The sequence below is a fragment of the Pimephales promelas genome, chromosome 2 (assembly GCF_988280905.1).
Source record: "Pimephales promelas chromosome 2, fPimPro1.hap1.1, whole genome shotgun sequence".
Lineage (NCBI taxonomy): Eukaryota > Metazoa > Chordata > Actinopteri > Cypriniformes > Leuciscidae > Pimephales > Pimephales promelas.
In genome coordinates, this window is record NC_142770.1 from 26,030,908 (window position 1) to 26,053,448 (window position 22,541).

The 22,541-nt window shown below is 40.8% G+C and overlaps 1 protein-coding gene across 5 annotated transcripts in view; it reads left to right on the forward strand.

Annotated features, from left to right (window-relative positions):
* The window catches only part of arhgef3 (Rho guanine nucleotide exchange factor 3), an 81,090-nt gene that overhangs the window by 32,677 nt on the left and 25,872 nt on the right, over positions 1-22,541 (forward strand). The window contains exon 1 of one of the 5 annotated variants that reach the window (XM_039657286.2): positions 17,865-18,140. The exons of the other annotated variants lie outside the window; for them this stretch is intronic. Within the exon in view, the coding sequence (XP_039513220.2) occupies positions 17,877-18,140 (264 nt within the window). The 5' untranslated portion in view covers positions 17,865-17,876. Of the gene's footprint in view, positions 1-17,864; positions 18,141-22,541 lie in introns of those variants that run through there. 5 annotated transcript variants of the gene reach the window in all.

Here is a 22,541-nt window from a genome sequence, read left to right on the forward strand (position 1 = left end):
GTAGCTTTTTTTTCCAGTTCTCCAACTTTTCCCACTTCCCACCAAATGAAGCACTGGGTGGGATGAAATATAAGACTAATTGAAAACATGGAAATTAAGTTGATAAAAGTATAATTTGCTGATTATATCAGGTCTGTTTCAGGCAATGTTTTAGTAACCACAAAAATGTAGACTTAAAGCTTTTTCAATACCGTTTCAAATCTAGTTTATTTATAGAGCCTTCTACAACTCAGTTGACCAAAGGACTATTATGACCAAACAACATAAAAAACAATTAGCTAAAATAAAATACCGCTTCCAAAGTATTTCAAGCAAGATTTAAAGGGTTAGTTTATCCAAAAATGAAATTCTGTCTTTAATTACTCACTTCATATGAAGCGACGAGAATACTTTTATACTTTATACTTTTACATATGAAGTGCGACAAAATAATGACACTATTCAACAATTTCTTCTCTTCCGTGTCAGTCTCTGACGTAGTTCATGTTGTAAACACGGTGCGGTGCTTCTAACGTCTTAACGCCGGCTCCTGCATCAGCATCACACATACCTGTCCTCGTCATCATGTAAACAGAGCTTGGGTCCGTCAGAAAGCTCTCAGATTTCATCAAAAAAATCTTCATTTGTGTTCTGATGATGAATGGAGGTCTTATAGGTTGGAACATCATTGGAAGATACAGATCCAGTGTCGATGTTAGGGTCCATGTACCCAATTCCATAAAAGTTGGGACACTGTACAAATTGTGAATAAAAACAGAATGCAATGATGTGGAAGTTTCAAATTTCAATATTATATTTAGAATGCAACATAGATGACATATCAAATGTTGAAAGTGAGACATTTTGAATTGCCATGCCAAATATTGGCTCCTTTTGGATTTCATGAGAGCTACAAATTCCAAAAAAGTTGGGACAGGTAGCAATAAGCAAAAGTAGCAAAAGTTGAATGTACATATAAGGAACAGCTGGAGGACCAATTTGCAACTTATTAGGTCAATTGGCAACATGATTGGGTATAAAAAGAGCCTCTCAGAGTGGCAGTGTCTCTCAGAAGTCAAGATGGGCAGAGGATCACCAATTCCCCCAATGCTGAGGCAAAAAATAGTGGAGCAATATCAGAAAGGAGTTTCTCAGAGAAAAATAGCAAAGAGTTTGAAGTCATCATCATCTACAGTGCATAATATCATCCAAAGATTCAGAGAATCTGGAACAATCTCTGTGCATAAGGGTCAAGGCCGGAAAACCATACTGAATGCCCGTGATCTTCGGGCCCTTAGACGGCACTGCATCACACACAGGAATGCTACTGTAATGGAAATCACAACATGGGCTCAAGAATACTTCCAGAAAACGTTGTCAGTGAACACAATCCACCGTGCCATTCACCGTTGCCGGCTAAAGCTCTATAGGTCAAAAAAAGAAGCCATATCTAAACGGGAACCAGAAGCGCAGGCGTTTTCTCTGGGCCAAGGCTCATTTAAAGTGGACTCTAGCAAAGTGGAAAACTGTTCTGTGGTCAGACGAATCAAAATTTGAAGTTCTTTTTGGAAAACTGGGACGCCATGTCATCCGGACTAAAGAGGACAAGGACAACCCAAGTTGTTATCAGCGCTCAGTTCAGAAGCCTGCATCTCTGATGGGGTTGCATGAGTGCGTGTGGCATGGGCAGCTTACACATCTGGAAAGGCACCATCAATGCTGAAAGGTATATCCAAGTTCTAGAACAACATATGCTCCCATCCAGACATCGTCTCTTTTAGGGAAGACCTTGTATTTTCCAACAAGACAATGCCAAACCACATACTGCATCAATTACAACATCATGGCTGCGTAGAAGAAGGATCCGGGTACTGAAATGGCCAGCCTGATCTTTCACCCATAGAAAACATTTGGCGCATCATAAGGAGGAAGATGCAACAAAGAAGACCTAAGACAGTTGAGCAGCTAGAAGCCTTTATTAGACAAGAATGGGACAACATTCCTATTCCTAAACTTGAGCAACTTGTCTCCTCAGTCCCCAGACATTTGCAGACTGTTATTAAAAGAAGAGGGGATGCCCCACAGTGGTAAACATGGCCTTGTCCCAACTTTTTTGAGATGTGTTGATGCCATGAAATTTAAAATCAACTTATTTTTCCCTTAAAATTATGCATTTTCACAGTTTAAACATTTGATGTGTCATCTATGTTGTATTCTAAATATAATAAATATTTAGAAATTTGAAATTGAAATTTGAAACTTCCACATCATTGCATTCTGTTTTTATTCACAATTTGTACAGTGTCCCAACTTTTATGGAATTGGGTTTGTAAATGCAGCTACTGTCAGCTTAAAAATAGGCTTCAGCTTCAGGTTGATTTTTCTCCTCCTTTTCTCCTGCAAGCATTTCACCTCCTTATGACATAATAAAAAATACATTTGAGAACTCGTTTCTCCAGCTTTGAGAGGCAAGTAAATGTAAATTTCATCAGAATAAAGATAAGGCATCCCAAAAACCCATCAGACCCGAGGCAGCATGAACAAAGAAAACAGAAAAGGGCCCCAAAACAGAGCCCTGTGGAACTCCACTGTCAATAGAGACTGTAGAGAAACACAATTCCCCAAACCTTCCTGAAAAAAAAGATATCTTCTTCAAATAGGAAAAAAAAAACGATTTTGTCCCTCCGATATGCTGAGATTATTGTGATCTAAATCAAAAGCTGCACTAAGATCCAGCATAATGTAAGCTCCTTGATTACCCGGGTCACCAATATGAAACAAACCATTTGTATCCCATTGTGAAGCTGATTAAGTGCTTTAACGCACCCTGAAACCAGACTGAAAAACGTCCAGCACTTCGTTTTTAGCCAAAAAGGAGCTACTGTCTCCAATATTTTTAAAATACAAGGCAGCTAGTAAATATGTAATCATAGCAATAGTACTTCTCGATAGCTTTCGCTTTAGGATCAGTATCGGAGAGTACATTCTGAAAACATAAATGTACCACAAAACCCTATTTACGATAGTTGACAGTTGGTAAATAGTTGATAGTTGGTAAATAATTCACACCTTTTTAATTTGTCACCTTTTCCCTAAAGACTCTGGCTTGTGTGTGTCAGAGCTGAAGTGTGCTGTGGGTTGAGTCTGGGGTCAGGGAAGGCTGGACCATGTGCCTGCCTGGCATGTGTTCATCTGAGCCACAGTCTGCCAGAGCTACACAATAGATTTACTAATATATCGACAGAGCCTGCGGTCACTGGTACACTGCTACTGCTATTGTTTATCACGCAGCCGCTTGCAGTTTCTCTAGTGTGGAAAACAAGATATTGATCTCTATCAAGGGCTTTTCCCAAATAGAGCGCAGCCATTGTGGTGGTTTCACCGCATGTATTGATATGGCTCACCATGGCTCGTCTGTATCTGGGTAGTATCGCTGTGAGGAGGACGCATTTTCACAGCGGTGGGTGTATACAGTACACTGAAGTGCTGTCTGACGCACTCCTGTGCTCAAGCACTGGGGCACAAACACTATTCCAGCATGTTCTCTTTATTTTAAAAGAAAGTTTTGTTTTGAAGAGTCTTGTTTTTCTGTGACTTAGTTTGTGCATTCATTTTTTGGAAAGAAAAACACCTTATCACATTGCTAGCAATTTTAGCTTTCGTGCTCAAGTCTCACTGTTTGGTTTAGATTTAAAGTACACACTGCAGATTTTGCTTGTGTGTACACAAGATTCAGGAAATTTGCTGACAAGAAAGCATGTTGAGACATATTATCTGATTTGGATTTTAACCTGGCGTCTACTGTTTTTGTAGGTGATAAAGCTTAATTTTGCTTGGGTTAGATGGGGTTACTTACTTGTTTAGATGTCAAATGCTTCGTCATTTACTCAGACTCAGAATTAGCCCACCAGATAAGCTTAACTGTGGCACACTCAATTTTTATTGACAACTTCCATGCTTGAAAATTCTGACCTACAGTATATAGTGCTCATTACCCAGATAGCAAACTGACATTGAATCAACGTGGAAATATGACATTGAAACAACGTTGATCCGACATTGTTTTGCTCATCGAATTAACGTTGAACCAACGTCAGACGCGTCATTCTTTCAAAACTAACGGAAAATCAACTTGAAATCAACGCGTTGTTTCAACGTTATGAAAGCAAACCAATTTTCGATTTTCATTTAGCTTTGAAGAATGCCGCGTCTGACGTTGGTTCAACGTTAATTCGATGAGCAAAATCAACGTTGTTTCAATGTCATGAGAGACGTCGTTTCCACGTTGATTCAATGTCAGTTTGCTGTCTGGGTAAGTAGCTTGAACTTCAGGCAAATGTTTAAATCTTTTGTTCTACAGAGTTTGTGCTGACACTGGCCATTTCTGAAACACCACAGACTGTAAAGATGTGTTGATCAGTTATGAGACTGCTGTCATTGCAAATCAGTAATACAACCTAAATAACTTGGACATTTGCGGTGAAAGGGAGAGGAGAGTCTAGAGAAACCAGGCTAGTAGTGAATCCCCCAGGGTTTAGTATTGGGTCCTCTATTTATGTGCTTCATCACAATAGCTGTTATAAAATAAATGTTGTAAATAAATGTCATTTGTGCCTTCCAAAAACTCAGTCAGCAATTTCATATAAATAGTACAGGAGTATGACAATGATGAGTACATTAGTTCATAATTTTAGGGTTCATTGCATAAACAAGTAGTTCCATTTTTAGCTTCTGATATTTGTAATCTGGACAGAAAGTGATTGTTGACAGGCTGTGTGGACAGCTATTTCAGGACAGGTGGGTGAGGAACCCTGCCCAGCGCTATCCTGCTTCAGCGGAAGACTTAAAGGAACACTCCGACTTTTTGGGACTTTAGCCTATTCACCTTACCCCCCAGAGTTAGATAAGTCCATACATACCTTTTTCATCTCCGTGCGTGCTATAAGTCTGTTTGACGCACCCACCGCTAGCCTAGCTTAGCACAAAGACTCGATGTGACTGGTTGCAGCTTTCATACTGATCCAAATGAGTGGCGAAATAACGCAAACGTTTTCCTATTTACATGTTGTGGTTTGTATAGTCACATAATGTACAAATAACAAAGTCAAATGAGACACAGACATCTTTTAACCGTATAAAACCTGGGAACTATTCTCTGAAGGCGAAGCACTGCTACTTTGACGGCGTAATAACCGCATCACCGGAGACACGCTGTGGTGAGGAGCGGAGAGTTCGCTCGGTGTTTGGGTAATAGAGTCAGCAATTTATAAATAGTAAAAGCGTAGTTTAGAGTCATGGGTTTTCGCTCTATTGTAAATAGCTGCGACTGTAAACAGGGGAGGTAATACCATGTTTCACAGAATTCCAACTAAAAACGCTGACTGGATGAAGAAATGGCTAACTTACTCTGGATATTTATCCAAACACACCTAAGATTATCAAGGGACATTATGTTTGCTCGGTACATTTCAATGAGGACGACTATTTTGAAAAAATGGAATTTGCCACACGGACCATAATGTGCTGAAGGATACGGCCATCCCATCGATAGCACAGGACAAGTGGATCACCTGCGGCTGAGGTAAGTGTTCCGTTATGTTTTTAGATGACCTACTGTAACAGTGCCTTTAGCCAGATCTAATGTAACGTTAGTGACACTATTATATGATTAGGGTATGAATATGTTTTTATCTTGATGCGGTGCGGACGCGCTTGGGAAAAAAAAACTAACGCGTTCACCGCGTTGAACTTGCACCCTGCGCGCGGCGCGCCTAGTAACGTTAGCCTACATTTGAAATAACCATGGAAATAACGAACTTGAGCGTGCAAAAGGGTACGATAGGCTGTGAGTTCATTGTGCAAAAACAATTTGTGCTATTACTTTCCCCTTATTCTATCCTATAGTAATGCAAAACTGTATATTATATAGGCAAATGTATTTACTGTTGAATACATTTGGTTCAGCTAATAAATTGCATTTAAAACATATTGATTCCTGTAATAATAATTATTTATTCATGTGATATTTATAAATCTGGGTGCGTTTTTGGTTGGAAATCAATGAAACATGGTACTGTGTTACCTGGTCTCCCCTGTTTATTGTCACAGCTCATACAATAAAGCAAACACCCATGATAAACTTTGCTTTTCTATCTAACGTTAGTAATTGCTGACTCTTTATTCCAACGCTGAGCGAAGCGAACTCTCTGCTCCTCGTCACGGTGCGTCTCAGGTGATTGTTATCACTCTGCCCAAGTAGCAGTGCTTCGCCTTCAGAAAATATAGTATTTATACGGTCAAAAGATGTCTGTGTCTCATATGGCCTTGATATTTGCACACTCTGTGACTATACAAACCACAACATGTAAATAGGAAAACGTTTGCGTTATTTTGTCACTCATTTGGATTAGTATAAAAGCTGCAACCATTCACATCCAGTCTTTGTGCTAAGCTAGGCTAGCGGTGGGTGCGTCAAACAGTCTTATAGCACGCACGGAGATGAAAAAGGTATGTATGGACTTATCTAACTCTGGGGGGTAAGGTGAATAGGCTAAAGTCCCAAAAAGTCGGAGTGTTCCTTTAAATTAACTTCCATTACATGACTAGTGCTTTAAATCCAATAACCCTTCAGATCTATTCTGGAGGACACACTACAGATGGCCAGAGTTGAACTGCAGGGTTATACAATACTGGCCCTCCTCAACAAGGTTAATAAAACCAGTAGACTTGGCTTCCTGTTTACACTTTAACAGAGGTTTCCGTTTGCTTTGAGATATAAAAAGAGAAAGCTTTCAAAAAGAAAGAAGGACAGATAGAATAGTCTCTTCTGACCAATGGTGCTGTGAAAAGTCTGTTAAAGATAAAAGATCACCCTGCTCCTCCTACTTAGAAATCATGGAGGGGTCTGAAATTGTCATCTTAGGTTCTTAGGTGCATGTCCCATGTGAGAGTCACAGTGGTGGAATGTAACGAAGTACAAATACTTTGTTACTTTACTTAAGTACATTTTTCACGTATTTTTACTTTACTTAAGTAGAATAAATAGTGCATACTTTTTACTTTTACTTCGTTACATTTGCAGCAATTATTCTACTTTCTACTCCACTATATTTCTACAACTTCTGTTACTTTTTCATTACATTTTCTGATCAGTTTTTCCCCTGCCAAAACATAATCTGTTCGTTGCACGTTTGTCTCACCAGTGACGTTTGGTTGCCATAGATATATCAACCCGGTCACACTAAATGCGTCTCGCACGCACTGTGTTTATCGTGCAATTTATACGCGAAAATGTGTTTTTATGTGCATAGGAAATGCACCGTTAGGATTATGGGAAGCCAAGAGGTTCAGAATTACACCATAAATGAATTGCGTTTACTGCCAAACATAGTTATTAATATATACGTAGTAAGGATAAGCATGATGTGCATATTGCCTAATTGCAAGCTTGTTTCAGAAATGGTGACAACAATTTTTTCCCATAATTATTGAACATCATTATAGGAGTATAAGGTGGAACGAGTTAGAATTAAATGTTTTATTAATCATTAGAAAAAAATAGACATTAAGAGAATAAATTGTTATGCAAGTACTTTTACTTTTAATACTTAAAGTACATTTAAAATCAGGTACTTTTTACTTAAGTATGGTTGTCATTGTGTTACTTCTACTTTTACTAAAGTAAATATTTATCTCTTTATTTGTACTTTTACTTAAGTACTGAGATTCAGTACTTCCTCCACCACTGGAGAGACATAATCAAAAAAAAAAAAAAAATCCAGAAATCACAATATATGATTTTTTAACTATTTATTTATGATACAGCGGCAAATGAGTATTTGAACACCTATCAGCTAGAAGACCTCATAGACCTGTTAGGGGGCTTTCACACTGGCAGTTTCGGAACACGGTTCAAATGAAAAATCGCTAATGTGAACGCTGTCATGGGACCCGGGTGCGCACTGGGATACCGAACCCGAGACTATCAGGTGGTCTGAGTTTGGTTGCTTCCGAACCGTGCCGCGGTTCGCGTTAATGTGAAAGCAACACGAATTCGGGCGCGCACTTGTTCAGGAAGTAAATTTTCCTGCGCATGTGTTTTAGCTTATTGTGATGTATTCAGTTAAATAAAACACCTGAAGGGATGATAGTGTTGATGATTTACCTCGGATACGAGCGAGAGTGAGCCTGCAGTGTATTCGAGCATTGTGTGTGGAATCAGAGCAACACATTTGGAAATCCCCTGTCTCCTCAAAAGAGTGCTCCTCAAAAAAACACAATATTTACCCACGTTCTGCTTTCTATCATGCGCCGCGCACGTTTGCGATGACGTAAGATGCACGCAAACGCACCAGGGTTCGATAGAATCAAGTTGAGTGTGAAAACGGACCAACGCTGCGGGGGGCGCTGGGAACAAACACGCTCGGGCTCGGACCGCAGCAAACCAGCCCAGTGTAAAAGCCCCCTCAGTCTGCCTTAAAAATGTCCACCTCCACTCCATTTATTATCCTAAATTATATGCACCTGTTTGAGGTCGTTAGCTGCCTAAAGTCCACCCCACGCAATCAGTAAGAATCCAACTACTAACATGGCCAAGACCAAAGAGCTGTCCAAAGACCCTAGAGTTTTTTTCAAAATTGTACACCTCCACAAGGCTACGGGGAAATTGCCAAGCAGCTTGGACAAAAAAGTTGGTCCACTGTTGGAGCAATCATTAGAAAATGGAAGAAGCTAAACATGACTGTCAATCTCCCTCGGAATGGGGCTCCATGCAAGATCTCACCTCGTGGGGTCTCAGTGATCCTAAAAGAGGAGAGAAATCAGCCCAGAAATACACAGGAGGAGCTGGTCAATGACCTGAGAAGAGCTGGGACCACCGTTTCCAAGGTTACTGTTGGTAAACACTAAGACATCATGCACAGGGCTGGACTGGCCATCGGGCAATTCGGGCATTTGCCCGATGGGCCGACGTGCTTTGTGGGCTGGTGGGCCGATACATCTCAAACTTTAATTTTTTATTTTTTTTTAACTGCCCATCCAACTCGTGTCAGCGGCTCATTGCGTTTAGTTTAGCAGCCGCGGTGCTGGGGTCTTTGTGCCGTTGAAACGCATCGGACAAAAAAAGTCAGCGTGGGTTCTTTCTCACAGACCGGCCCATGAAACGGAGATCAGCGGCCCATTGGTTATTTTCTTGATTGACACTGGGCTGGTCCAATCACATCTTTAATCACCTCCCCCTCTGGGCTGAGCGAGCGTGCAGTGTCAGTGAGTATTTGTCAAAATAGTCAAAGCGATGGAGAAGAAACGCAAGAGAAATGGCGTGAAAAAAATAAAAAGAAACCGCCTTTAGTTTCTGATGAGGAGTGAGGGGGATCACGAGAGACATTAGTAAGTGTAGAGACCTGTGGTGTCTACACCACAGGTCTCTAGAAACTAGTTCTAAGCTAATAATGAAAGTTGCTTTTATTTTTCAGTGCATGTTTTACAATATATGGCTATAACTGTCATGTGATTAATATTATAACTAATATTAATTATGTAGTAGCTATGCAAAGTAGACAGACACTACAGTATATCCCAACTAAAAGAGTTTTGAGTTTTTCTTTGTTCAATTTGCACACTGAATATGGGTTGGAGCTCTTAATTTTGAACTCTCAAAGTGCACCAGATTGATGAATTTAACATTAAAAAGCACAAAAATTTCTTACGGGGGAGTATGCCCCCGAACCCCCCTAGAGGGACAGAAGTACACTGACCAATACTATATAAACATCTTGTGAGAAAGACTGGTATTGCCAATGCAATTCGAGAAATTGTATTTTAAACTTAGTAGTTATTTCATCTCACTCATTAGATGGCGTTGGTGGTTTTAATAGGAGTTGTTGGTATACATATTCAAGGGCGTACACAGTTCAGTTGTGTTTATGTTCACATGTAGTGGGCCAGTCAATGCCCGGGCCGATTTTTTTTGTCCCAGTCCAGCTCTGATCATGCATGGCACGAAAGGTTCCCTGTATAAACCAGCACATGTCAAGGCCCGTCTTAAGTTTGCCAATGACCATTTGGATGATCCAGAGAAGTCATGGGAGAAAGTCATGGTCAGATGAGATGAAAAATAGAACTTTTTGGTCATAATTCCACTAAACGTGTTTGGAGGAAGAAGAATGATGAGTGCCATCCCAAGAACACCATCCCTACTGTGAAGCATGCTTTGGGGGTGTTTTTCTGCACATGGGACAGGGCGAATGCATCTGCTTTAAGGAGAGGATGGCTGGGGCGGCCATGACCGGCCATGTATTGCGAGATTTTGGGGGACAACCTCCTTCCCTCAGTTAGAGCATTGAAGATGGGTCGAGGCTGGGTCTTCCGACATGACAACGACCCGAAGCACACACCCAGAATAACCAAGGAGTGGTTCTGTAAGAAGCATATCAAGGTTCTGGCGTGGCCTAGCCAGTCTCCAGACCTAAACCTAATAGAGAATCTTTGGAGGGAGCTCAAACTCCGTGTTTCTCAGCGACAGCCCGGAAACCTGACTGATCTAGAGAAGATCTGTGTGGAGGAGTGGGCCACAATCAATCCTAGAGCAACAATCAAACCGAGCATCGGTATGGGGAAGAAAGGTGATTTGAGTGACTTTGAACGTGGCATGATTGTTGGTGCCAGAAGGGCTGGTCTGAGTATTTCAGAAACTGCTAATCTACTGGGATTTTCACGCACAACCATCTCTAGGGTTTACAGAGAATGGTCCGAAAAAGAAAAAACATCCAGTGAGCGGCAGTTCTGTGGGCGGAAATGCCTTGTTGATGCCAGAGGTCAGAGGAGAATGGCCAGACTGGTTCGAGCTGATAGAAGGGCAACAGTGACTCAAATAACCACCCGTTACAACCAAGGTGGGCAGAAGAGCATCTCTGAACGCACAGTACGTCGAACTTTGAGGCAGATGGGCTACAGCAGCAGAAGACCACACCGGGTGCCACTCCTTTCAGCTAAGAACAGGAAACTGAGGCTACAGTTTGCACAAGCTCATCGAAATTGGACAATAGAAGATTGGAAAAACGTTGCCTGGTCTGATGAGTCTCGATTTCTGCTGCGACATTCGGATGGTAGGGTCAGAATTTGGCGTCTACAACATGAAAGCATGGATCCATCCTGCCTTGTATCAACGGTTCAGGCTGGTGGTGGTGGTGTCATGGTGTGGGGAATATTTTCTTGGCACTCTTTGGGCCCCTTGGTACCAATTGAGCATCGTTGCAATGCCACAGCCTACCTGAGTATTGTTGCTGACCATGTCCATCCCTTTATGACCACAATGTACCCAACTTCTGATGTCTACTTTCAGCAGGATAATGCGCCATGTCATAAAGCTGGAATCATCTCAGACTGGTTTCTTGAACATGACAATGAGTTCGCTGTACTCAAATGGCCTCCACAGTCACCAGATCTCAATCCAATAGAGCATCTTTGGGATGTGGTGGAACGGGAGATTCGCATCATGGATGTGCAGCCGACAAATCTGCGGCAACTGTGTGATGCCATCATGTCAATATGGACCAAACTCCCTGAGGAATGCTTCCAGCACCTTGTTGAATCTATGCCACGAAGAATTGAGGCAGTTCTGAAGGCAAAAGGGGGTCCAACCCGTTACTAGCATGGGGTACCTAATAAAGTGGCCGGTGAGTGTATATATATGTACAATAATGATAATAATGTTTTAAAATCAAATGAATGTATTAGTTAGCTTACAAATCACATACTATGGTAAAAGCATTTTGAGGTCATGGTATGCAGAAACTGTGTGAAAATGTTATTATTAATTGATAATCTGTGGTGTTTTATTACCACTAGTGTTCATTTCTGGAAACTGCAGTGGGCTACTGTATAGGTAGGTTTTTTAGTTTAGCAGAAATGTAAGTAGATGCACTTTTTTTCCAGTGAGAAAAAATTTAAGTAATTAGCTAGGAATATGAAGCCCTTTACGTCTAATGTTACAAATATCTGCCATTCAAAATCATGGTTAAAGCATATCATCTGCATGCAACAAACTCTCCTTTGTCTAGTGCTGACATTACAGGTCCCACATCATATGACACTCACAATCTGCCCTAGATTGAGAAACTCTTCAGGTGACGTCTACAGAGTGACATTTATTCAAAGCTCTCTTTGAAGGGCACTCTATAAAGCTAAACCCTTCCAGCTAATGTGGTCATCCTCTGACAGCCAGCTGTGCCCTACTTTCCAAAACTCATTCCAATAATCACACACCAAACTCTGATTCCCTCTGGGCCTCCCGTTTCTATAGGACTCGGCTGCGGTGAGATGCTTTCTTCCTGCACATTTCCTCTATGATCTGTTTTTCTGCACAATGGTCCATCAGTAAAATGTCACAGGAAATGATGCGCTTCCACCTGTCGCTATTAAACTCGTTCTAAACCGATCGATGTCAAACACAGAGAAAGCATGTTTTTTATTTCTGTTGCTAATTGTTGGGTGTGGCTTTGTCTTTTTATGTCTTTTTTTTAAATTTACATAAACTACCAGTCAAAAGTTTGGTATTGTTCATGCATAATCTCCACCCAGCAGCTTGAAAATTGAAGTTCGAGTGAAAATTGTATGCAAGTGTATCATATTGATGTGATATGGCATTAGACACATCAGAGCTTCTCAGTCTCTCGCATCAATGCTTCGCCATGATCAGACGTTCAAAGCTTCGTAACTCTCGTCATCGGGTCGCTGGTCATCTGTAGAGTCTTTCATGCCACAGGAATGGAGCACTGATAGCTTCAGCTTTGATTCTGTCTTTGATCAGATTATAAAGTGCATGATGTTTTTTTTAATGAAAACGTTACATTGCATCATATGCCTTTTCACGGATGACCTTCTTTTATGGTGTAATGATTTTATAGGAGGCCTCAATAAAATCTGACTTTAATTCGAGATACTTATGTCAGTACAAATTCAACAAAAACTGAACTGAAAAACAGCTTTATAACATTTAATCCCGAGTATTTCATTATTTGTTATGTGGTATTTCGGTCCCACTTTATATTAAGTGGCTTTAAGTACTATATACTTACATTGAAATTAATAATTTGATACAATGGACTTATTGTGTACATACATGTTTTTACATTGTACTTATATTTTAAAAATACCAGTATGTAATACCAGCTATAATTACTTTATGTTATTACATTTGTAATTACACAGTTGACCCTTCCCTCACACCTTAACCTACCCTTAAACCGACCCATACCACCACACCTGTCCCTAACCTTACCCGTATCACACCTCAATAGCAGCAAAAGTGTTTTACAATACAACAGGAACACAATAATACATTTTACTAATTGTTCAATGTAAGTACATAGTACTTAAAGCCACTTAATATAAAGTGGGACCGGTATTTTTTTTTTTAAATGAGCATGTTTGTGGTTTTGATTTTGTAAAAAAAAAATCCCATAGGAATTAAAAGGACAGACCCCAGCAGAGTTCTGTTTAGAGTTGTCGAAAAGGAAACCAACTTTGGTACCATGTAAAAGAACTAGCTAATTCAACCCGAACCAAGTCAAGCACTTATTTCTAGTTTCAGGTTTAAAATGTAAAAGCAGGCGTCTTAGCTGATTCCTGATATATCCACTTAAAACCGAAGCATTGAGAACTTATTAAGTGTACAGACAATTGAATAAGAAGATACTTTATAAAGACAGTCCACCTTTGGAAAACAGTCTCTACAAGTCAAACCACGAACCCTCATTAATGATGGACCCTCATTATGTTACTGTGGGGCTATTTTGAGGCTTCTTAATGGTATTAACTAGCTATTTTTATTTTTCATTACTCTATGCCCTATATATTAGAGATTTGTTTTCTTTGAGAAAATTTGCCATATATGTACCTGATATCCAAAATAATCAATTTTGCATTTAATCGAAATCAAATTGAATTGTGAAATTTGTGCCCTAGAATAGAATAGCCAGCCCGAGAAATGGCTAGGCATCCAATTTTTTATATCAGCTATGCATTCCGTTAATTTTGTGAATTGGTTAATTTCGTCTGGTTTTGAAGAAATATAGAAATGAGTATCATCGGCATAACAGTGAAAACTAATGCCATGCTTCCTAATGATATCTCCTAAGGGTAGCATGTACAGCGTGAACAGCAGCGGTCCTAGTACTGAGCCTTGTGGTACGCCATACTGAACTTGTGATCGATAAGACATCTCTTCATTTACTGCTACAAACTGATAACGGTCAGATAAGTATGATTTAAACCATGCTAGTGCAATTCCACAAATACCAACATAGATTTCTAGTCTATTTAAAAGAATGTTGTGGTCAATAAGATCAAGTAACACTAATAGAGAGATACAACCACGATCGGACGATAAGAGCAGATCATTTGTGACTCTAATGAGAGCTGTCTCTGTACTATGATGTGGTCTAAATCCTGACTGACAATCCTTGCAGATATCATTTCTGTCAAGAAAGGAACACAGCTGTGAGGAGACTGCTTTTTCCAGTATCTTTGACAGAAAAGGCAGGTTTGAGATTGGCCTGTAATTGACTAATTCTGTAGGATCAAGTTGCATTTTTTTTAATGAGCGGTTTTATCATAGCCAGCTTAAAGGTTTTTGGTAAGTATCCTAGCGACAAAGACGAATTAATGAGATTAAGAAGAGGATCTATGAGCTCTGGAAGCATATCTTTCAGTAGTTTAGTCGGTTTAGGGTCTAGCATACAAGTTGTTGATTTAGATGAATTAATGAGTTTCTTCAAAATTCTTCCTTTCCTATAGCAGCAAATCTGAACCAAATCTTTCCTCCGGGAAAGAACAATGCACCCCCTGATGCGATACTGTAGTAGACAGTTTTCTAGTTATAATTTTATCCCTGATATTATCAATCTTATAAGTGAAGAAATTCATAAAGTCATTACTGATGTATTGCTTGGAAACTTCTGGGCTTGAAGCTTTCTTTTTCGTTAGTTTAGTCACTGTTTCAAAAAAAACCTAGGGTTTTGTTTATTATCTTCTAATAAAGTTCAAAAATAAGCAGATCTAGCAGCTTTTAAAGCCTCTCTGTAAGCAATCAAGCTCTCCTTCCATGAAATCCAAAATACCTCTAGTTTTGTTTTCTTCCAGTTGCGCTCCACTATCTGACTGGAGAATAACATACCAGAAATTTAGGAATGGGCAAACCACGATAAAAATTGAGCTATAGATATTTAATTCGCACTGCCAAGTTTGCTGAGAGACCCTGCTTACCGAAAGTGTCATCATTACCACACAGTGGAACCGGAGGTTTAGTTTATCAGCTGAAGCTTCATAAGCTTGACACTGACTGATGATGAGTGTGTGCTGGGATGTTGTCAGACCCGCTGGTCATCGTGAGTCATTGTGTCGGGATCCTTCCAGGAAACGTTACTTAAGCCATGCCGCACACTAACATGTGCACTGCTGGTATACTACACTCAGGACATACACTCACCTAAAGGATTATTAGGAACACCATACTAATACTGTGCCTTCAGAACTGCCTTAATTCTACGTGGCATTGATTGTGCTGTAAGCATTCTTTAGAAATGTTGGCCCATATTGATAGGATAGCATCTTGCAGGTGATGGAGATTTGTGGGATGCACATCCCGCTTCACTCCCGTTCCACCACATCCCAAAGATGCTCTATTGGGTTGAGATCTGGTGACTGTGGGGGCCATTTTAGTACTGTCATGTTCAAGAAACCAATTTGAAATGATTCGAGCTTTGTGACATGCTGCATTATCCTGCTGGAAGTAGCCATCAGAGGATGGGGACATGGTGGCCATAAAGGGATGGACATGGTCAGAAACAATACTCAGGTAGGCCGTGGCATTTAAACGATGACCAATTGGCACTAAGGGGCCTAAAGTGTGCCAAGAAAACATCCCCCACACCATTACACCACCACCACCAGCCTGCACAGTGGTAACAAGGCATTATGGATCCATGTTCTCATTCTGTTTACGCCAAATTCAGACTCTTCCATCTGAATGTCTCAACAGAAATCGAGACTTATCAGACCAGGCAACATTTTTCCAGTCTTCAACTGTCCAATTTTGGTGAGCTCTTGCAAATTGTAGCCTCTTTTTCCTATTTGTAGTGGAGATGAGTGGTACCCGGTGGGGTCTTCTGCTGTTGTAGCCCATCCGCCTCAAGGTTGTGCGTGTTCTGGCTTCACAAATGCTTTGCTGCATACCTCGGTTGTAACGAGTGCTATTTCAGTCAAAGTCGCTCTTCTATCAGCTTGAATCAGTCGGCCCATTCTCCTCTGATTTCTAGCATCAACAAGGCATTTTCGCCCACAGGACTGCCGCATACTGGATGTGTTTCCCTTTTCACACCATTCTTTGTAAACCCTAGAAATGGTTGTGGTCAGGATAATATACCAACATAATAGTGTACTTGTAAGTCAAGTCACCTTTATTTATATAGCGCCTTTTACAATACAGATTGTATCAAAGTGCAGAAGCTGTGGTGGACCGGTGAACTGCCCCGAGGTCAGCTGGAGGAGGTGCACCTCGTTGAGTGAACATGAAAGGCATGTGTTAGTTCACCATCAGTGCATTGGCTACGGTTCAGCTGAGCTTTCTGCATCTCCTCATGACTGACAGCAGCACAATCACAGGAACCCAACCAAGCCTGTGGATCCGGGCCTGTTTTCCTGCTCATGCTAACTGAAACAGACTCACTGAACACTGCTTATTCACTGAACCCTACTGCACACTGACCCCAGATCAGCCTCAGACACTGCTCACACTGAGCCTGAAACAGACTCACTGAGCACTAATTATTCACTGAACCCTACTGGACACTGACTGAACCCAGATCAGCCTTAGACACTGCTCACACTGAGCCTGAAACAGACTCACTGAACTGCTTATTCACTGAACCCTACAGCACACTGACCCCAGATCAGGCTTAGACCGCTCACACTGAGCCTGAAACAGACTCCCTGAACACTGCTTCAATGAACCCTACAGCACACTGACCCCAGATCTGCCTTAGACACCGCTCACACTGAGCCTGAAACAGTCTCACTGAACACTAAACCCTACTGCACACACTGACCCCAGATCAGCCTCAGACACTGCTCACACTGAGCCTGAAACAGGCTTTCAAGATGCCACAGACCCCCAAATGTCATCATCATAAACAGTAAAACAAAGTTTATATTTAAAATATAAAGTGTGTAAATCTCCCAGGCCACTGACCTCAGCATTCAAAAATATAGCAGTCATTAACAATTATAATATTTGCATGCAGCATTATAGTTAGTGTTTATGGTTGGTTTATTAATTATCTAGTTTACAGGTGAAACTGGGAAAAATAGAATATCGTGCAAAAGTTCATTTATTTCAGTAATTCAACTTAAAAGGTGAAAATAATATAACCATAGACGCATGCAAAATGAGATATTTCAAGCCTTTCTTTGTTATAATTAGTAATATTGTAATAAGGTTTTCATATAGCTGTAAGCTATAATAATCAAAATTATAACAAATAAAGGCCCGAAATATCACACTTTGCATGTAATGAGTCTATATAACACTATATATATATTAGTTTCAACTTTCAAGATGAATTACTGAAATGATGAATATTCTAAATCAGTTTCACCTGTAGCCTAGGCTATAAAAAAGTCTCACTCTGCTGCTTCTATAGGTTTATCTATCACCTATCCCGTCTAGGAGACCTATTGTTTGCAGTTGACGTTAATGGAGAATATATAAATTTCCAGTGGTTTATTGAGCTCCTTCTCGACCAGCAGTTTATCATCAGATCCCGGATGCGGTTTGAGTAAGAGATCGTTCACGCTGCGCGCGCAGCTGGAGTGGAAGTTTACCAGCTCTCGCTGATGTGATGACACACACTCTCACACACACACACACACACACGCACACACACACACACACACACACACACACAGATGCAGGAGTCTCTTTCGCTCGGGATGCCGCTGTAGTCCGCGCTCCGCAGAGCGGGCGGGCGTGCATCGCGTGCGACTCTCCGCGGGGCGTCAGCATGGTGGCGAAGGATGACCCGATACACCTGATGATCAGACGCGCGACCTGCAGCGTGGACGAGCCGAGCGCCCGCGGCCGGGGCGCGCGCAGAGAGCTGGAGGTACAGTTATTTTAATGCTGTGAATGACGCTAATTATAAAATATAAATTCAGAGTAATTATATAACCATAATAATAATGCGAACATAGCCTACGTTATTCATGAGCAAGCATTTTTATTCATGGTGAATAATAAAACTTAGCCAATAGTCTCCATCTTGCATTGTTGTGGTTTCTTAAAAGTTGTTTTGTTTACATTTGCAAACATTATGAGAGAGATGCTTGAATAATAATGTTCTCTGAACGATCTTAAAGTAGTGTTAGACTAGCAACATATGTCCAAATGTCCGTTTATGTGTTCTGCATTGTGAAGCGTCCTTGAGCTTGCAAGACGCTAATTAAACGTATTATTATTATATAAAGTTAGACTAACACAGAATTACAATGTATCAGAAAATCATTCATGAATTATGTAGTACTGTAAAACGTTTTTGTGCTAACATTTTGAGAACGTTGTTAAGACCATGATAACTTTAAAAAACTTTATTATTATTAAGTCATTTGTTGATGGTGCGAACCTTGCTTGTGATTCCCTGAGCTGAGTTAGTCTTGACTCCTGAGATCGCCGTGTTCATCATCACATTGAGCTGACTGAAGTACCCCAATGTTTGAAGTAGATGAGTTCATTCTCAGAGACGTGTACGTGTTTGGCTTCTGATGTGTTTCTGAGGTTTTTCTACAGCAATTCTGCTCATGTTTTTGCTGCGTTGTGTGTCCTGACGCGTCAGCTAACTGCATGCCTGTCGAGACATCACAATTTGCTGTGCTGATATCTTTATCTTCTTCTCCTGTTGTTTGTAGTTTGTTTTTGAGTTATACACACATGATTTTAGTGTGAAGTCAGCTATAGCAGATAGAGAGTCTGGTTGTGATAAGAATGACTGGAAACATGAAATTAAAAAATGACCGGAAAGCCATGGTCTGTGGTGTTTTGGGCATGTGATTATGAATATAAACTTTCTGTTGCCCTGCTGACTGCACTTACAGCGCAATGTGCTCAATTTGGGTGGTTTTTGTTGTTGTTTTGAAATAAATCTTTCAACTGGTGAATCAGACTGTCTTGCAGTCCTTGGTCTGAATCATAGACTGAATCAATCAAACTCTTTAAATCAGTGCAGGTGACTCATTCACTCACTAAATCAGTGCAGTGCAGGTGACTCATTCACTCACTGAATCAGTGTAGTGCAGGTGACTCATTCACTCACTGAATCAGTGCAGTGCAGGTGACTCATTCGCTCACTGAATTAGTGCAGGTGACTCATTCGCTCACTGAATCAGTGCAGGTGACTCATTCGCTCACTGAATCAGTGCAGGTGACTCATTTGCTCACTGAATCAGTGCAGGTGACTCATTTGCTCACTGAATGAGTACAGGTGACTTATTCGCTCACTGAATGAGTGCAGGTGACTCATTCGCTCACTGAATGAGTGCAGGTGACTCATTCGCTCTCTGAATCAGTGCAGGTGACTCATTCGCTCACTGAATCAGTGCAGGTGACTCATTCGCTCACTGAATCAGTGCAGGTGACTCATTCTCTCACTGAATCAGTGCAGTGCAGGTGACTCAATCGCTCACTGAATCAGTGCAGGTGACTCATTCGCTCACTGAATCAGTGCAGGTGACTCATTCGCTCACAGAATAAGTGCAGGTGACTAATTTGCTCACTGAATCAGTGCTGGTGACTCATTCTCTCACTGAATCAAAGCATTTTGAGAGCCGGTTCGGAGCCGGTGCCTGCGCGCGAACCAGTTCTTTGTGTTTCGACAGCCAAAGAACCGGTTCTCGGCCAGGAGAACTGGTTCCAAAGCGGCACCAACTCTTTGCTGGACTAGAATTACTAGAAATATGATTTCACATCATATAGATGTATGAGTAAAACAGCTTTCCTTTTCTGCAGAGACGACAGCTTAAAGGGCAGAGGATATTTCTAGTGACTCATTCTCTCACTGAATCAGTGCAGTGCAGGTGACTCATTCTCTCACTGAATCAGTGCAGTGCAGGTGACTCATTCGCTCACTGAATCAGTGCAGTTGACTCATTTGCTCTCAGAATCAGTGCAGTGCAAGTGACTCATTCGCTCACTGAATCAGTGCGTGACTCATTCGCTCACTGAATCAGTGCAGGTGACTTATTCGCTCACTGAATCAGTGCAGATGACTCATTCGCTCACTGAATCAGTGCAAATAAATCATTCGCTCACTGAATCAGTGCAGGTGACTCATTCGCTCACTGAATCAGTGCAGGTGACTCTTTCGCTCACTGAATCAGTGCAGGTGACTCATTCGCTCTCTGATAGCTGATGAAGACAAATTTGTTGTATTGTTACGTATGAAAGTTACGGAAATAAGACTGGAATTCCTGACAACTCGTTTGAGCAGTTCAAGATGGATTCTTTCTTTTAGGGAGTATCTTAATCTTATCTACACTGATCTTTAAAACTTTGCAGAGCTTTTACATTCACAAACAGCTCTATTACACACTACAAAAGCATAATAAGGGCAGAATGATGTCAGAATGTGCTTGCCGCTTTGGCTTTGTGGGTGCTCAATAATCATTTAATAGATATAAGCGATTAAAATTCATAGGTAATATATCAACACAGGGAAGAAGCAGCACAGAATAATGAATAAATGCGCGAGTAGGTGTAAATGTGTCCCACTTTCAGCAGCGAGGTTGAAAAGAAATATCCTCTGCCCTTTAAGCTGTCGTCTCTGCAGAAAAGGAAAGCTGTTTTACTCATACATCTATATGATGTGAAATCATATTTCTAGTAATTCTAGTCCAGCAAAGAGTTGGTGCCGCTTTGGAACCAGTTCTCCTGGCCGAGAACCGGTTCTTTGGCTGTAGAAACACAAAGAACTGGTTCGCGCGCAGGCACCGGCTCCGAACCGGCTCTCAAAATGCTTTGGTGGAAAAGGGGCATTTGAGAGTTACATTTTACTTTATAGATCATCAGTATTGTAATGAATAATTGATGTTAAAACTCTTCAGAATTACAGTACAAACTGCAGGATTCCTCTCAGGACATTTTTTATCCTTGATTTAGTGTCAGACGGGGGATATTTCCGCGTCGGTGGCGTTGCACCCTGATCATCAGTGAGTAGCGCTTGCTTTCCCACAGAAGCGAGTCCCTCTCCCAGAACACATCAGACGACCCATCACTCCTCATGCTTTCATCTTAATTACAGAAGCTCCTGTGAACACATCTGCAGCTTCTCTTTGGCTGAGTCTGGAACCCATGTCTGATCTTCTGGCATCCATGAGAACTGCTTTTAGTGTTATGGATGCAGTAATAATATTAGTTCTTTAAGTCATTTACTTTGTTCTAAAAGCAAGTGGTCTGCCTTCCTGGATAGCGTTCTGCAGCATCACACACACATGAAAGCTGTTCCCAAAGGAAGCTGTTGGCCAGCTTCTAAAGATGCCATGCACAATATATCGGCCACCATATCGGTATCGGCCGATATATGTTCATTTTTAATGTTATCGAAATTGGCCCAATAAAAAGAAAAAATCTGTCCGATATATTAAAGTCGATAAATAATGGATTATTTCCTTCAGCTGACACACTTCTGAATAGCTTAAAATATGATTGGAATCACTTCAAAAAGGAAAATACTGTAAAGTGCAACACTAGTCTAGGCCTACATAAAATGAACTGTTTAAAGGGATAGTTCACTTTGAAATTAATTTTTGATATGTTTTACCTTACCTCAAGGGCATCCAAGATGTAGGTGTCTTTGTTTCTGCAGTATTTTCAATTTTGATATTTTTAGGTCAAACCGTTCTTGTCTGTCATATATAATGAAGGTCTATGGTCACCACCTCAAAGAGCATGCACAGAGAAGTCCAAATTAAACATGATTTAATGACTCGTAAATGTAAGTACACACTGATGGCCTAAGACACGAAATGAGCGGTTTGTGTGAGAACCTCTTTTTACCTCTTGTTAACACCCATGTCGAACTGATCTGAATCAGATGTCCAACTGAACCGTACTGAACCGTGTCCAGACGTTACGCCGGAAGTGATCTCTCACGCATTGTTTACACGGAGATTTCGGAAGTTTTACCTTTCACTAAACATATTAAGATATACAGGAAATCGCAATGGAAAACGATTTCGATATATCTAAATATGTTTAGTGAAAGGTAAAACTGAACCAACCAAATGTAGACGTTCTGACCCGGGAAATGAAGAAAAACAGCATAAAATGCAAGTGATGCAGATTTAAATTATCCAGTGTTTTTCTTTCCAAAATATTTTGAAAAGTCATGAAAAAGGTCATCAAAACATCGGTCTGGTATGGCGAAGAAAAAGAGGAGAGCCCTTGTTGCCACTGTGGCCACGAGCGCTGTAAACCGTGCCTCCATATCACGTGAAATGTCTTCAAATACGGATTT